Source organism: Mesoplodon bidens, assembly GCF_964165515.1.
Source record: "Mesoplodon bidens genome assembly, contig: HAP1_SCAFFOLD_685, whole genome shotgun sequence".
Lineage (NCBI taxonomy): Eukaryota > Metazoa > Chordata > Mammalia > Artiodactyla > Ziphiidae > Mesoplodon > Mesoplodon bidens.
Window position 1 is genome coordinate 178,419 of NW_027671342.1, and position 16,974 is coordinate 195,392.

The 16,974-nt window shown below is 45.8% G+C and overlaps 1 protein-coding gene across 2 annotated transcripts; it reads left to right on the forward strand.

Annotated features, from left to right (window-relative positions):
- The first annotated feature begins 11,349 nt into the window (after positions 1-11,349).
- LOC308611541 (BCL-6 corepressor-like) lies at positions 11,350-13,781 on the forward strand. 2 transcript variants are annotated; one of them, XM_081260269.1, is made up of 3 exons: positions 11,350-11,854; positions 13,035-13,221; positions 13,583-13,781. In XM_081260269.1, exons 1-3 carry the CDS (start codon positions 11,375-11,377, stop codon positions 13,606-13,608), a joined length of 693 nt encoding a protein of 230 aa, XP_081116395.1. In that variant the 5' UTR covers positions 11,350-11,374; the 3' UTR covers positions 13,609-13,781. The 2 variants fall into 2 exon arrangements, with proteins under 2 accessions (XP_081116395.1, XP_081116396.1); XM_081260270.1 differs by having other exon boundaries at positions 13,586-13,781.
- The last annotated feature ends 3,193 nt before the right edge of the window (positions 13,782-16,974 follow it).

Genomic DNA, 16,974 nt, shown 5'->3' on the forward strand with positions numbered 1-16,974 from the left:
AAATAAATAAAGAAGTTAAAAAAAATAAAAAAAGAATTGCTTGGGACCCTCGACATCACCTATCTATTCAATGACCATGAGGAAACTAATGTTTGGGTAGTTGTGGGTTCCTCTCTAAGTGTCCAGACTCTCAGTTATGATCTTAGTGCTCATCCCCCCCCTTTGGGCTGCTTTATCAACAGTTAGAGGGATAGTCTACTTAAGAAATTTGCTAGAAAAGGTGAACCCCGAGGGCTTTTATTTGCCAAAATTTCCCATCTTTTGGATGAGAGCCTGTTACTGTGTGACTGTAGTATTTGTCATGTGGTCTTGTTAGACTTTTTCATTCGTCTCTTATTATGTATTTGGCATATCCTTCCAAAACCTGTCCAAATGCATATGGAGTTTTTACTTGACAATAGATATAATGTATTTATAACGGTATAGTCTGCCATGTTCATTTAAAGTTGTATCATTAGACTTTTCCTAATTGCTACCTACTAGTAGTTAAAGTTTAACATTGCCTGTTTCTTCTCAGGGTTTCCAGAAAGGAAGCAAAACCAAGACTTGTCAACTGGTAATGCTTTATACCTTCTTTATGATAGTAGATTCTGGACTGTTACTTTTAAGATTATATATGGTACTAAAGTTTGGCTACATTTCCACTCTCTTTGATTTTAGATGTAAGCTATATTTTAGTAATATTGCTTAGTTTTAAGTGCAGATGTCTGTTAAAATGCCATTGTGATAACTAATATAGTATAGAGTATGAAACTGTCCTGAGAGATTAGCCTGTTAGAACCTGTTAAGGAGGCTTACCAGAGGGCTCTTGGTGAATCCTAAGAGGGAATGTCATGTTTGCTTAACATAAAATAGAGTGCAAAATCATCAAAGGTCTTATTTCATTACCACAGACTCAGAAATAAAGTACACTTTTTTGTTGTAAGTTTTCCTGTTGCTCCTTTAAAGGTGCCAAATGTCTGACACATAGGTTAGATCGCCTTATAACCTAAAGCTCCATGTGTTTAGTTTGCTGTCTTCCCATGTGGAACATGAGCAGTTCAAAGAAGAGGAAGCGCTTCTAGAATCATAGCTAGATTAGCTGTTTGAAACAAATTTGGTGCTCGGTCTGGTTGAATAGATAGGATTCCATATTTTCAGAAAAGCTAGTTTTTATTTAGAAAAGTCTGAACTTGGTTCCACTGTGGGCCTGATGATAGTCGTGGGGTAGCAACAAGAACAGTATAATTTTTGTTTTTAAAATCCCCATTTTCCTTTTAGTCAGAGAGTTTATAGATACTTCAAGTTCTGAAAGTGAAGCATAGAGTGAACCAGAACAAGTTTCTGGTTACAACAGACTACTTGCCACATTAAAGGATGTCTCCAAGGAAGATGAGGAGGAGGAAGAGGAGGAAGACAGTGTTCTAGATGAGACAGAAATGAATCTTGAAGATGGCGAGAGTGACGTCATTGTGGAGGAAGAGATGGCAGTGGAGTCCACTGACATGCAGAAGAGTGAGTGTCTCTGATGTGGGTTTATCATCTTTGCAGGGACCACAGACAGATTGCCCCAGGGGCAGGGTGCCTTGTACCACAGAGCTGGGTGAAAGCACATGGATTCAAAGCAGAGATTCTTAACATTGTTGGGCTCTGTGATATCTTCAAGAATCTGATGAAAACACAGGACCCTGTGGCCATAAAAATGCAGAAATGACATTTTTGCTTATGATTTCCAGGATTTCATCAATCCTACTTCAAATTCCCCTGATTGGGAGGAAAGGGAACATAATTCTGTTTTTGTAATGGTCTCAATTTATGAAAGAGATTATTGTTCCTGCCTTAGAGGAACCAAGTTTAATGGAAGATAGACATAAAATATACAAAACTTTTCAAGCATCAAATCTGAATGGAACCGATAAATATAAGGTGTTAAAGAGATGCAAAGTGGTCACATGCTGCCAGGGTAAACGAGGGGAGGCTTCAGAGAAGAGCTGGGACTGAAAGCTGAAAGGGACTCTGTCTCACTCAGACATCTAGGTGACTATTTTTTAAAAAATTATCATTAATTTATTTATTTCTGGCTGCATTGTGTCTTTGTTGCAGTGCGCCGGCTTCTCACTGTGGTGGTTTCTCTTGTTGTGGAGCATGGGCTCTAGGCACGTGGGCTTCGGTAGTTGTGGCACACGGGCTCAGTAGTTGTGGCTCACGGGCTCTAGAGCACAGGCTCTGTAGTTGTGGCGCACGGGCTTCGTTGCTCGGCGGCATGTGGGATCTCCCCAGACTAGGGCTTGAAACCACGTCCCCTGCATTAGCAGGCGAATTCTTAACCACTGTGACACCAGGGAAGTCCCCATAGGTGACTTTTTAATTTAACTTTAAAATCAACTTTATTGAAGTATGAATTACATTCAACAAGGTGTACCCATTTTAAGCATGTAATTTGATAAGTTTTGACAAATGTGTATATCTATATTGTCATCGCCAAGGTCAAGATACAGAACACTTCCAATACCTGCAACAAGTTCCTTCTTATCCTTTTACAGTCAGTTTCCCAGGCCTGGCATCAGGCAACCACTGACATGCTTTCTTTCACTATGTATTAGTGTTTCCTATTCTAGAAATTCATATGAATGGAAGCATACAATAAGTACCCTTTTGCACGTGGCTTCTTTGGCTCCTCATGTTGTTGTGACTCATCCGTGTAGCTCATATTAGTAATTCATTTCTTTTTATTACTGGAATAGTAGTCCATTGTCTGAATATATCTGGGTAACTTTTTATATTCTATTATCTTAATGCCTACTTGCCTTACTGTATTTTTTTCTATACTTTGTGGTGTCACACACCATTCTTAGTATTTTCATTCATCACTTGTACTCGGATAAAGAAATCGTTGCCTCAGACTTAGGGATTGTTTTAATTTTGTTGGTTTTCCAGTTTTCTTTCATGTTTTAGGTTTTTAAAAATGAAAAGTTTGGCTTTTTAAATTATAAAAGTAATATATATTTACTGTAAAAATTTAAGAGGGTAATATAGTTAACGTATATCTCCTCCACCGTAGGATGAACACCTTTAACATTTTATAGAACCTTCCAGACTACTTTTTTATGGATATATGAGTGAATATATATTTGTGTGTATGTGCATAATGGCCTCATACATTTCTGTAAGTTACTTTTTTCTAAAAAAATCCATATGTACCACATTGTAAAAAAGAGAAGGAAGACGGCATTCATGATTACTGGGCTGGCAGGGTAGGGGACAGTTGCATGCTGGGGGTGGCTCTCGTACTGGCTCTTCCACTCTTCACACTTGTGCTCGGCCAGGGCCAGGGACCGCTGAGGGAGATCAGAGGAGAGGGTGGTGCCTTGGGGGTTCCGGGGAGTTGTGCAGCTGGCTCCCTTGCCACCCAGACTGCCCCAGGGTTCCTAGCCCCAAGGATTATGGAGCATCCCCACACCTGTTTGCTCTGCAGTTGCTGTTCTGCACGCATTTTCTCCTCCAGCACTTTCTGCAGTGTCTCCTTGGCCTTCTGCTCATAGCTGTTTTCCTGGTCTTCCATCCGTAATAGCAACTTATTCATTCCCCAAGAACTGTATTTCTGTAAATTTGAGGCAATTCAACAAATACACATTGACCTACTGTGTGCTAAAGCCTGAGCAGGGATACAGAAATGAAAAGAAATTGGTCCTTGCCCACAGGGCAGAGACGTCAGTAATCTGGTGGACCTTCGTCCAGGCTGGAGGCAGGCAGGGAGAGTCCCTCAGGTGATGTGAGAGGTGAGTGGGGATAAAAAACTGCCCTGGGCATGCTGGGCCTCCTCCCCTAGGCCTTCCACAGGCATTTGGACTCCGACATTTCCAAAGGGAAATCATCTTTCTAAACCTGCTCCTATCTCAGTGGCCAGCATCACCCCCCACCCAGTCTCCCAAACCCTAAACCAGGGAATCATCTTTGATTTCTCTCTCACCTTCTTCAAGGACTCAGTTCCTCATCAAGCTCTGTCAAGTCAGCGTCTTTAACGGCTCCTTCGTTACCTGTATCCTCTATCCCTACCGCCACCTCCTTAGTTCAGACCCCAGTGACACTATTATATGGTTTATATAGAGACTATGTGTTATCTTCATGCCTTGCCTCCCTCCAAACCCTTTTCAGTCCTGCAGCTAGAGGGTTCTTTCTAAAACTTAAATCTGATCCCATCACAACCTGCTTAAATCTCTCAGTGGTTCTCAGTGTTCTAAGAATCAGGTCCAAACTCCTTGGCATGGTTCCTACTTACAAGCCCAGACTTTCATCTCATGCTGCCTCCACGCAAGCTGAACTGCTTGTAGGTCCCCAAAGCACTGTGCTTTTCAGCCTCTGCCTTTGCCCATAAAGCTTCTTCTGCTTAGAGTATCGTGACCCACGCTTCTCACCTGGTTAACTTCTACCCATGTTCAAGATTCAGCCCTAGAATCATAAATTCTGATAAACTTGGCCAACCATACCTACCCCCCGACTCTTTATGGATTAGGCAGTTTTACTGGTGTTCACATAGTATCTCTATTTCTGATCTATTGACTCATCTGTCTCCTTTAAGGGATTGTAAACTCCTTTGAGGCAGGGAGCATTTTTATTTTTGTATTTTTTGTATTTTATTTATTTATTTATTTTTTATTAGTTTCTGCTTTATAACAAAGTGAATCAGTTATACATATACATCTGTTCCCACATCCCTTCCCTCATGCATCTCCCTCCCTCCCACCCTCCCCATCCCACCCCTCCAGGCCGTCACAAAGCACCGAGCTGATCTCCCTGTGCTCTGCGGCTGCTTCCCACTATCTATCTACCTTACATTTGGTAGTGTATATATGTCCATGCCTCTCTTTCGCTTTGTCACAGCTTACCCTTCCCCCTCCCCATATCCTCAAGTCCATTCTCAAGTAGGTTTGTGTCTTTATTCCCATTTTACCCCTAGGTTCTTCATGACATTTTTTAAAAATTCCATATATATGTGTTAGCATACGGTATTTGTCTTTCTCTTTCTGACTTACTTCACACTGTATGACAGACTCTAGGTCTATCCACCTCATTACAAATAGCTCAGTTTCGTTTCTTTTTATGGCTGAGTAATATTCCGTTGTATATATGTGCCACATCTTCTTTATCCATTCATCCGATGATGGACACTTAGGTTATTTCCATCTCCGGGCTATTGTGAATAGAGCTGCAATGAACATTTTGGTACATGTCTCTTTTTTTTTTTTTTTTGTTTTTTTTTTTTACTTTTTATTTTATATTGGAGTATAGCCGATTAACAATGTTGTGATAGTTTCAGATGCACAGCAAAGGGACTCGGCTATACATATGCATGTACCCATTCTCCCCCAAACTCCCCTCCCATCCAGGCTGCCACATAACATTGAGCAGAGTCCCCTGTGCTATATAGTAGGTCCACTGGTTATCCATTTTTTTTTAAGTTTATTTATTCATTTTTTTAATTAGTTTCTGCTTTATAACAAAGTGAATCAGTCATACATATACATCTGTTCCCACATCCCTTCCCTCATGCATCTCCCTCCCTCCCACCCTCCCCATCCCACCCCTCCAGGCGGTCACAAAGCACCGAGCTGATCTCCCTGTGCTCTGCGGCTGCTTCCCACTATCTATCTACCTGACGTTTGGTAGTGTATATATGTCCATGCCTCTCTTTCGCTTTGTCACAGCTTACCCTTCCCCCTCCCCATATCCTCAAGTCCATTCTCAAGTAGGTCTGTGTCTTTATTCCCGTTTTACCCCTAGGTTTTTCATGACATTTTTATTTTTTTTTAATTCCGTATATATGTGTTAGCATACGGTATTTGTGTTTGTCTTTCTGACTTACTTCACACTGTATGACAGACTCTAGGTCTATCCACCTCATTAAAAATAGCTCTGTTTCGTTTCTTTTTATGGCTGAGTAATATTCTGTTGTATATATGTGCCACATCTTCTTTATCCATTCATCCGATGATGGACACTTAGGTTGTTTCCAGCTCCGGGCTATTGTGAATAGAGCTGCAATGAACATTTTGGTACATGTCTCTTTTTGAATTATGGTTTTCTCAGGGTATATGCCCAGTAGTGGGATTGCTGGGTCATATGGTAGTTCTATTTGTAGTTTTTTAAGGAACCTCCATACCGTTCTCCATAGTGGCTGTACCAATTCACATTCCCACCAGCAGTGCAAGAGTGTTCCCTTTTCTCCACACCCTCTCCAGCATTTATTGTTTCTAGATTTCTTGATGATGGCCATTCTGACTGGTGTGAGATGATATCTCATTGTAGTTTTGATTTGCATTTCTCTAATAATTAATGATGTTGAGCATTCTTTCATGTGTTTGTTGGCAGTCTGTATATCTTCTTTGGAGAAATGCCTATTTAAGTCTTCTGCCCATTTTTGGATTGGGTTGTTTGTTTTTTTGCTATTGAGCTGCATGAGCTGTTTATAAATTTTGGAGATTAATCCTTTGTCCGTTGCTTCATTTGCAAATATTTTCTCCCATTCTGAGGGTTGTCTTTTGGTCTTGTTTATGGTTTCCTTTGCTGTGCAAAAGCTTTGAAGTTTCATTAGGTCCCATTTCTTTATCTTTGTTTTTATTTCCATTTGTCTAGGAGGTGGGTCCAAAAGGATCTTGCTGTGATTTATGTCATAGAGTGTTCTGCCTATGTTTTCCTCTAAGAATTTGATAGTTTCTGGCCTTATATTTAGGTCTTTAATCCATTTTGAGCTTATTTTTGTGTATTGTATTAGGGAATGATCTAGTCTCATACTTCTACATGTCCCTGTCCAGTTTTCCCAGCACCACTTATTGAAGAGGCTTTCCTTTCTCCACTGTACATTCCTGCCTCCTTTATCAAAGATAAGTTGAGCATATGTGCGTGGGTTTATCTCTGGGCTTTCTATCCTGTTCCATTGATCTATCTTTCTGTTTTTGTGCCAGTACCACACTGTCTTGATTACTGTAGCTTTGTAGTATAGTCTGAAGAGGGAGCATTTTTAAAAAAATAAAATTATTTTTGTAGGCTTGGGGATCTGAACAATAGTCAGTAAAGTCAAGTTTTAAAAATTAATACATTTGTATTTTTAGAATTTCTCCTGGCTTCAAGGTCAAAAAGACAAAGACACAAGAGCAGCTTTGCAAATTCACTGGGGGTCTTGCCTTTCCAGTGCTTTTCATCTTTACGCCCTGTGATTTTTGGGAAAGCAGGAGCCTTTTACTGTCGCTTCTGGGTTACCCAACTGGGTAAGAGATAGTCTAGATAATGCAGATTTAGAGTTCAATATCAAATCATTTCCATTTAGCTTTGGAATCATCTGAAAATTTGGATTTAAATGTTGAGTGGGTCTTATGTTCTTGGAATTGTCATTAGAAACCAGACACAGGAGTTACTGGTTGAGATCATACATGGTTATGTCCAGGTTATTGGACTTAACCATGCTGGTCACTGACCAGCTTTATCCCCCATTGAAAATGAGTAGACTGGCATTCTGGATTATATGTCAGTCTCTTATGAGCTTGGTTGGCATTACTGAAAAAATAAAAGTTGTGGATCTGCAAACCCATAGACTCTATAGACTATGTTTCCCTGCAGAATTCTAACTACATGGCCACCTTATCTTCCTGACATCGAGTGGGAGCAGTCTGGCTGGTCCATCTCGTTCTCTTGATCTTGAGTCCTCTGCAAAAGACATCCCCCTTTTCTGCACCAGCACATACGTCACAGCCCTGAAGAAAGTGTAGACATCTGAGATACGTTAACAGTGGGGAAGGGCTGATATCCCGTGAACAGACACATAGATGCCTGTTAGACCTGGAAATTGAAAACCAGAGAGGCGGGGCCACACTGGTTTTGGCCCAGGCCACCAGCCACTGGTGTTCCCAGCAAAATGTTCCCAATGTGGGAGTTTGAGGAAGCAGGGAAAGGCAGGTGGTGTGAGTTTATTAGGACTTGAGGCCCTCAGCCTCGCACTGAGGCCAGCTGAACCCCCAGAGCGTGCTTCCTGCCCTCCTATGGGCTGCTACTCCTAAAGGTACTTGGTTTCAACAGTTATTTGTGCATCAGGTTAAAGACTGAAGGGAGAGGGAACTGCAAGCCTAAATTCTTCATATCATACGCCACCTCCCTTTCTCTTCTTATTATATAAGCAATTCATGTGAAAAACAAATAAGGCAAGCCAAACAAAACAAAATTACCTGAAATCTTGCTATCCAAAAGTTACCATTAGTATTTTGGTGTATACGTGTTCCAGATTTTTCTTTATTTTTAACCCTTCATTAAGGCCATTGTAGTCTTGACAGATGATGCTGGCACAAGCACTTAAGATGAGGCTCCTCTTTTTAAAATACTGTATTTGCATTTGGCTTAATTTGTCTCAGGCCCTGCCTTGCCTGGTCCCCAGCATGGTGTTTTCTGCTGCAGTCTCTGTAAATTGGAGTTGGGGTGATGGGGCGGTCAGGCAGGGCTGTGTGTATCTGTGTCTGTATGAGGGAGGGCGGGCACACTTTCCAGTGTTTCTGAGCAACAAGTAGGCACTCACTGCAGTTTCCTATCCCTCAGGCCTGGGCTGTGGAGACAGGGGAAGTACCAGGAAGGGGTGGACGACCCCGACCCAGCTAAATGGAAGGCCCAGCTCCGCTGTGCGCTCAACAAGAGCAGGGAATTCAACCTGATGTACGACGGCACCAAGGAGGTGCCCATGAACCCAGTGAAGATATATCAAGTGTGTGACATCCCCCAGCCCCAGGGCTCTGTCATTAACCCAGGTGAGGCCCCAGCTGCTGGGGAGAAGGTGGACAGTGTGCCAGGTTCCCGGCTGGACCCTTAAAGCGATCGATAGTCGACTTGAAAGTCGCCTCGCTTACAAAGTTGAAGACTGGTAAATAAAGCAAGAAATGCTGTCCCTAGAAAGAACCCAGAGAACAAAAGATATAAACTCAGCACAGTCTTCCTGCCCACCCAGTGGAACAGTAAAGCATTAGAAAGAAGAGGGGGTATTGAGTTCTATAAAAAATAACTTCTCTTGGGACTCAACACTGAGAAGAGAGGCCAGGTAGTTTAGAAGAAGGAGGGCTTAAAACTTAGAAGGTCTGAGTTATAAACCTCGGTCTTTCCATTTCACTACTTGTGGGACATTGAATCAAGTCATTCAACGTTTTGAGCCTCAGCTTCTTCCACTATAAAATCTGGGTTCTCATCTTTCCTGCGTATTTCAAAGGCTGTTCTAAGAATCAATTGCCATGACATTATGAAGGCTATTAAGTTCTCTTTATAAATGATGGGTAAGTGATCATTTAATTTGTATGGTATTTTTCCTAGGAGAATACCACCTGATCCCTATATTTACTCAATGTTGAGCCAGTTCCGACTAAGAGCCAGATAATTTAGACTTGACCTCCAGTGAATCTAGTGAGGCTCTGCCATGAGGGAAGGGTCTGTCTTCACAGTAAGCTTACAAAGGAGAGAAGCTGTGCTCCTTGGGTCCTTAGAAGGGATGCGAATGTGTAGAAAGGGGTTTAGAGTAGGAATTAAAAGGTTTCTAGGAGAAGGGAGTACGCTCTGCAGCTCCTGGATAGGGGAGGGGATGAGAGCTTGCACTGGGGCTCCGTAGGAGGAGCTGGGAGTGGGGTGAACACCCTTGGTTCCCACTCTTTGGCATTGAGGGTGCACACTGAACCCAAGGAACCTCTGTGCTGGCAGTGCCTAGCTTGAACAGTGGGTCAGCTGCAGGGATGACAGTGCAACGTGAGCGCCTCACTTTTGACCTTTGTGTGTGTGTGTGTGTGTTTCTCGGGTAGGATCCACTGGATCTGCTCCTTGGGATGAGAAAGATAATGGTGTGGATGAAGAAGATGAGGAAGGTGAGCTGGACCAGTCACAGCACCACGTTCCCATCCAGGACACCTTCCCCTTCCTGAACATCAATGGTGAGTGGGGTGGGGGGTGGGACCGAGGCATGGAGAGGATGTAAGGGGCTTTGATTTTGCAACCGTTGACACCATATCCACCATTGCACTGGGAGCAGCGACCAGGCCCTGGGGCCAGGCTGCCAGTCTGTTAGCAAGTAGGAGTCATAGGCAAAGGCACTCCTTAGGCATAGTTATCCCAGTGGGGTGGCTTCTAGGCAGAGAGAGCATCTTCTGAATCTTACGTGATAATTCAGAGAAATTAAAAAATTAAACTCGTTCTCCATCCCGCATACAAATACACAAGCTGTTACAAATTTTGCTGATTTCCTTCAGGCCAAGTGCAGGGATCCTTTTCGTGAATTGTAGGCAAACTCTTCTGCTATTTCCCTCGGTACAAATTTTCTGTCACTGCCTTAACAGCCTCTGCTAAGGCCGTATCATGGGAAACTTGTGGCTCTACAGCTCTTAATACTAGGCTCTGATACAATTTCTCTACTAGAGACTTTTATCTTTTTTAAATTTATTTATTTATTTTTTTATTTTTTGTGGTACGCGGGCCTCTCACTGTTGTGGCCTCTCCCATTGCGGAGCACAGGCTCCGGACGCGCAGGCTCGGTGGCTGTGGCTCACGGGCCCAGCCGCTCCGCGGCATGTGGGATCTTCCCGGGCCGGGGCACGAACCCGTGTCCCCTGCATCGGCAGGCGGACTCTCAACCACTGCGCCACCAGGGAAGCCCTTTCTTTTTTTAAAATTGACTTTTTGAATTCAGCTTCCCAGGAAAGATGCGTTTAGAGGTTGGAGGGTCCCTGTGAGACAGAGCAGGTGCTGCACCTCCCATTGCACGTTCTGAGGATGCTCAACCACAAGGTGAACTGCTCTTCCACAGCATCTTCCCTTGAACTTTTCACTGACATGCTCCTAGTCATATGACTTGCATTCAGTTGAGTAGCTTTTCACTACTTTTCTAAGTTCCATCTGGCTGCTAGGGTCAAAGGAGATACTTTTGCCACCTAGAAAATTTAGTATATGAAGAGGATTCCTGTAGGATTTTGGAGTGCCCTTCCCTAGGTGATGCCCCTTCTTTTGAGAATCAGGAAATGACTCTTATCTGTCTACTTGCCCTCCTTCACTTACCCTGTCATTTAGAACCTTGCAACCAAGTGATGAGTAAAGACAACGATCATAGAGCTCTCTCAGGTTAATACTGCCACAGCTACATTCCCACTTGGTGCAATTTTAAGATTTGGACGTTTGGAAATGTGAGATCCTTTCCCAAATCTTTGGCTCACTCATTCTGTTATTCTCACCCCTTAAAAGGATGCAACCCATTTCCAGGATCATGATTTCCTTTTTTTTTTTTTTTTCATGTTTTTTTAAAGCTATTATTGTGTGTCCTTACGTTATGGGCCACCTTGGATCCTTTATGGAAACATGTGAACGTATATTAAAAATAAAAAAGTAAAATATGGCCCTACAGCCACACCGGGATTTCATTGCCCTGAGAGAGGAGTTGGGGTGCATCAGTGACTTCCACGAAGCGTATACTTTCAAACAGGCTCCGGGCCAGCCAGTTTCCGGCTTAAGCAAGGAGAATGTTCCAGCGGTAACCAACAAGGAGAACCTGGCGACGCCGGTCTTGACTCCATTCCTGGAGCCGACCCTGGGGAGCGACGGCTCTGCGGTCACGTTCGGGAAAACCCAAGAGGATCCCAAACCATTTTGCGTGGGCAGTGCCCCACCGAGTGTGGACATCACCCCCACCTACACCAAAGACGGAGCTGACGAGGCAGGATCAACCGATGGCAAAGTTCTGAAACCGAAGCCATCTAAGCTGGCAAAGAGAATCGCCAACTCCGCTGGTTACGTGGGTGACCGGTTCAAGTGTGTCGCTACCGGACTGTACGCAGACTCCCGTCAGCTCAGCCGGGAGGAGCGGGCATTGCAGGTGAGCCCCCCCCACCCGAATTTCAGGAGCCTGACCAGTTGTCAGGTTTTTTTAATGTGTGAAGAGGAGGGGGCCGGGGGTATGATAGGGCAGGACACTGGGCTGATTTGGTTAATGAAGCTTAGGATAATTTAAATGTTTGAAATGTGTCCAGTAAGGGGACGTAAGTGGATACTTTAAGTTATTCTGTAGATTTTAAGCGAACTCCACTCGAATGCTGATAACGGAAGTTTTAATTATTGCGAAGGATGTCTAAAAGACTGCATGACATTTACCTATCAATCGCTTTGATTTCTCTGCCGTTACTGTACGTTAACAAATATACCTAAAAGCGCTGCTTAGAATGCCTTACGTGATACTTGGTGGAGGTGTGTAGCGGCCGCATGTCTGTGAGATTCATGCAATTTTTTTTTCCACCCAAAAAACAAACAAACAAACAAAACAAAAACACAAACCTTGCTTAAAGGGATAGAGTATGTATTTAACTTGCTAGTGAATGATAGATGTTGTATAGGAATTTCCTTAAGATATTTTACTTTTAATTAAAACACAAAGACAAATTGTTTTGCAATGTTAAGAAAAATATTGGTTTATGCTTATAAAAATGGCTGAAGTTATCTAAATGATCCATTGAGTGCCCATTTTAATTACATAGATGGAAGGATTACAAGAGGACAGTATTTTATGTCTACCCGCTGCTTACTGTGAGGTCAGTTCTTCAAATTTTTATTACTAGAATCTTCCATAAACCTTTTGAGTTAAATTTCATTTCCAAATATACAAAGGGAAGTTTGTGGGCCATGGTCGTCTTTATTCACTGTGCATTTGTTTTCTTTTCTGTTGTGTTTTTGTTTCGCTTTCTTTGCGTTGTGTTTTTGTTTTGTTTTATTTACCTTCGAAAGAGAATGTCTGTCTGTATGCCACAGTGTATGTATGGCTTTACATACACACCACATATATCTCTACATACATATGGCTTTACGAATAAAGAGTGTGTGACTAGTTACACATAGACACTCTTACATTTTTATCGTTCAATTTTAAAATATCTCAGTTGTATCATAAATTGTGGTTGGTTTTGGGCAAACTTTTCTTTGAAGATACCTTCCTTTAAGGTAAGGGCAGTGAAATAGCTTTGGTGGTAAGGTGTGTCTTTTTTCCATCTCCGTTCTCTTTGTAGCGTGCAGTGATGCGCTTCTCAGAGTTGGAGATGAAAGAGCGAGAAGGTGGCCACCCCACGACCAAAGACTCCGAGGTGCGCAAATTCAGCCCCGCTGACTGGGAAAGGCTGAAAGGAAGTCAGGACAAAAAGCCAAAGTCGGTCGCCCCGGAGGAGGCCATTGCCAACCAGAACGACAGTGAGAGATGTAAGTGAACCCAGGCGGCTCGCGTGTGGTACCACGTCGGTGGGAACGGGGCGCTTCCGCTCCCAGTGCCGAGGGAGGTGAGAGGAAACAGTATGCTTCCGACGGCCCAGCGTCTGGGTGCTGGCTGTTCGGAGAACGGGCTGCTCTGGCCACCCTTCCCAGCTGTGGATTGCAAGGCTGGTTGTCCTTTGGAGCGTTGCGGCATCCAGGAGTGAAGCACCTATGAAATGCTGTTTCCTGGCACGCGTCTCCTTTTTCCGGAGCAATGCTAGTCCTGTAGTTAGTCATAGTCTGATACAGTAGAGCAGAGGAATGGCAGTGCAGGACCTCCGGCGTAGCAGGTATGTGTTCTGTTCTGTAGCAGGTACGGACACGGGTTTTTGGTAGCAGTGGAATGGCACTTGCAGCCAGAGCCAGACCCTCCAGAGTGACAGTCTCCTGTGGGAGGGAGTGGAGAGTACTCGGACTCTCCCTCCAGAGGCAGAGGTTTCGTTCACGTGCGATGAGGGCTGATGAAGGCCCCAGAGAGATGAGCATCATTGTGTTCTGTGGAGGCTCGTTTGCAGTCACGAGGAGCTGACACCACGCTCCGAGGCCGTGGGATCAACGAGGCCGTTCTTCCCACCAGACGGGTGTGTTCTGTTCTGGAGGCCGAACTGGAGAGAAAGCTCGTGTTGGCCTCGAGTCACACTCTGCGGTCCCATCGGCTGCTCCCCCACTGGGGTTGACTTCGGGCTTGGCCCTCGAGACTTCCTGGGCGAATGAGATGCGTTGGCAGCAAGTGGAGGTCTTTCTCCCGCTTTCTTCAGTGTGCGTGCTTGTGGCCTGCGGCCTGCAGCCTGCTCCGGACCCCAGAAACCTCACCGGTGATGGTGAGTGAGGGCACCTCGGTGAACGTCGAGGACAGGGTGGGCATGAAATCCTCCTGAGACGGGACAGTCGGGGGTGGTGGGCACGTTTGGGAGGCCCAGGCCCTTGGACCCGGTCGTAGGGTCGGCGTTCGCCCGCACGCTTAGGTCGTGGGTGCCTGATGCAGTTCGGGAGAATTGTGGTCAGCAGCAGCGTGTGCTTCTCTCTGCTGCTTGGAGCACTGCCCTCCCCCAGCTCATCTTTGGGGTCAGACAAAGGCCTGTGGCCACGGTTCTGGGTAAGCCACACCGGGACCGGTGTGTCCTACGTGGCTCCCGTAGAAGGGGATTTCTGGGGCTAGTCAGTGGCGGCCTTACCCGAGGGATGGGGCTCTTGATGTGCCTGGAGTAGACGATTCCGAGCTCCTCCCCCTCGGGATTGGAATGAAAAACGGAGGGTCCAGGCCACCCTGGAGTGAAGCAGCAAGAAGGCCTCCCTCCTTGCCTGTGCTCACAGCTGACACGCAGCCCTTACCCTCCCGAGTGGCCTCATAACTCAGCTCTTGGGGAAGTTTCTCAGAGAGATGTGGTAAAAGTGGGCAAGGCCAAGTTCACGGGGATGCACTTTTCTGAGGAGGGGATCTGCCTGTTGTGGGTGGACGGTGAGGGAGGCTGGAGGAAGGGAGCGGACAGTTAACCGGCCTCGAGTCTTCTCACCCTTTTCTCCAGCAACGTGGCCAAACCCAGGGTGGCCGCTGCCCTTCACGTCTCAGTGGCCTCACCCGCCCTTCTTCCCAGAGACGTTTGTGTGCGTCCTTCCCAGTCTTTCCTGCTGAGCGTGGAGACGAGAACTCAGTGTGGCTGATGGGGAGCAGGGCCTGAGCCCCAGATGATTCCGAAAGCCCCCTCCCCCCACCGCCTGCCTCCAATATCAGACCGACCGACGGGTCTCTTCCTGGAGCACCCGGGACATGGCCCAGTGAGCCATGAATGGCCACCATGGGAGGGCAGGAGAAGGGTTGGGGAAGGTGAGGGGCTCCGTTTGTAAGGTTGGGGCAATGGAGGTGGGTTCTCCACCCACCCTGTCTTGTAGAGACGTGGGGTTTGTAAATAGCTGGTCAGGAAAGGTGACCTGAAGGGGCCACTGTTCTTACCACGGCCTCCACATCCAAGGCACAGCAGGTGTTCATTCCATTCAGCTGGATATAAATGGGCCTTCTTGTTCTTCGGCCATCATGTCTTGAGCTGATATGGGCTCAGGTCCTTCTCATGGGTGTCGGTGTGGCCGAGAGCCGAGCTGTGAGCACATGGGAGCTGGGGCGGGGATTTGGGGCGGGCAGGGGTCCCAGAGAGGGTCCAGGACGCCTTCAAGATGCCTTCCCCCTTCTGAGGCAGCCCCTACCCATGGAGGGCCCAAGAGCTTCTAAGGTGTGGGTGCTGTTTGCGCAGCCCTGGTTGTCCTGGTGCGGGTGCATCTTGTTCCTAGGGGCTTGTGAAATTAACTTGAAAACACAGTGGCCGAGATACTCATTTATTCTTTATGATCACATGGGTGGCTGAGTGAAATTTTTATTTTGGAAGTTCACCAAATGAGTTTGGAGGTTCCTCAGACTTGGAAGTTCATCACTAGGTACCCTCAGCGGCATTTGAAGATGGGGCGGGGCAAGGAGGCATTGGTCCCTTCCTTCTCAAACTTGGAGTAACCATCTCCCTTGCCAGCCACTTGGCTGGGACAGGCCTAGGACCTGCTCAGTGGCAGTGCCTGGCCAGGAGCTGGAGGAAGCCTCAGTCGAGGGGCTTCATGAAACTTCTTTGCTCAGGGAACTTCTCTTCCAGCTGAGCACCTGCACGTTTGTAAACTACTTTGGAACAGAGATCCCCTGCACTCCTTGTGTAGCGGGTGTAACTTTGAACAAGGTTAGCCCTGACTGGAGGTGCTATTATAGTTAAGCTACAGAGAAGGGGATTTTAATCCTGGGGAGCCTTCCAGCGACTCAGAACCCTCTCACCTTGTTTAGGCCTCACTGGGCATGGCTCAACAGTGGTGAGGGTGCTTTGCTGCCACAATGACTTGTAAATGTTGCTGTGGTGATGCTTCTGTAAGGTGATGCTTCTGTGAGGTGATGCTATGGTACAACCATAATGAATTTGGGATATATGTGCTGTGAGTCATAGGACCATGCTGCAGGGACCACGTGCACATCTTGCTTAGACTGGGTGACCAAGGGCATATGGCTTCCCACTTTCAGAAGGGCCAAAAGTAGCAATGATGGCAAAGCCTGATGGTTAGGATCCCCGTGTATCTATTTATCTCCCCATCTCCTTTGCCCTCAAGGGTCATCCTCCTGTGGGTCGTGGTTAGAACAGTCTTTGAGAAGCTCCAAGTGACACGGAGCCTCTACCCCATAGCTGGTGGCCATGGGCATCTTGGGCAGTCGGGGTGGGTGTCCTTCAGGGTTATTACTGGCCTGGGTAAGGTCACACTAGCGTAAGGTCTTGGGGGGCCTTAGCTGAGGGGAATTGAGATCTTTGCCCTAAAAGGCTCCGGGGTTGGGGGAAGGGTGGATGGACCTAGTTTGGAAAAAGAAACTTTCAAATTGGACATGGAGGTTCTTAAGGTAGCCCTTCCGTTCCTCCATGGATCCCCTCCCACGGAGCTTTTAGGGAAGGCTGATTGGAGCAGATTGGACCAGAGAAGTCCAATGGTGTAACCAGCAGGGCTCACCTCTTAAAATTTCCTACATTTCAGGCCTAAAATTCAGGCTGGTCTGAAAGTCTTGGCATCCTTTGCTTAAGGGGATTTTTCCAGCCTTTCTCTATGCTTAGCCTGGCCCGTGATTATGAAGCCCACCCTGGAGGGAGGCTAGCAGTAACATTCCCACTTTACAAGTGAAGGGGGCCGAAT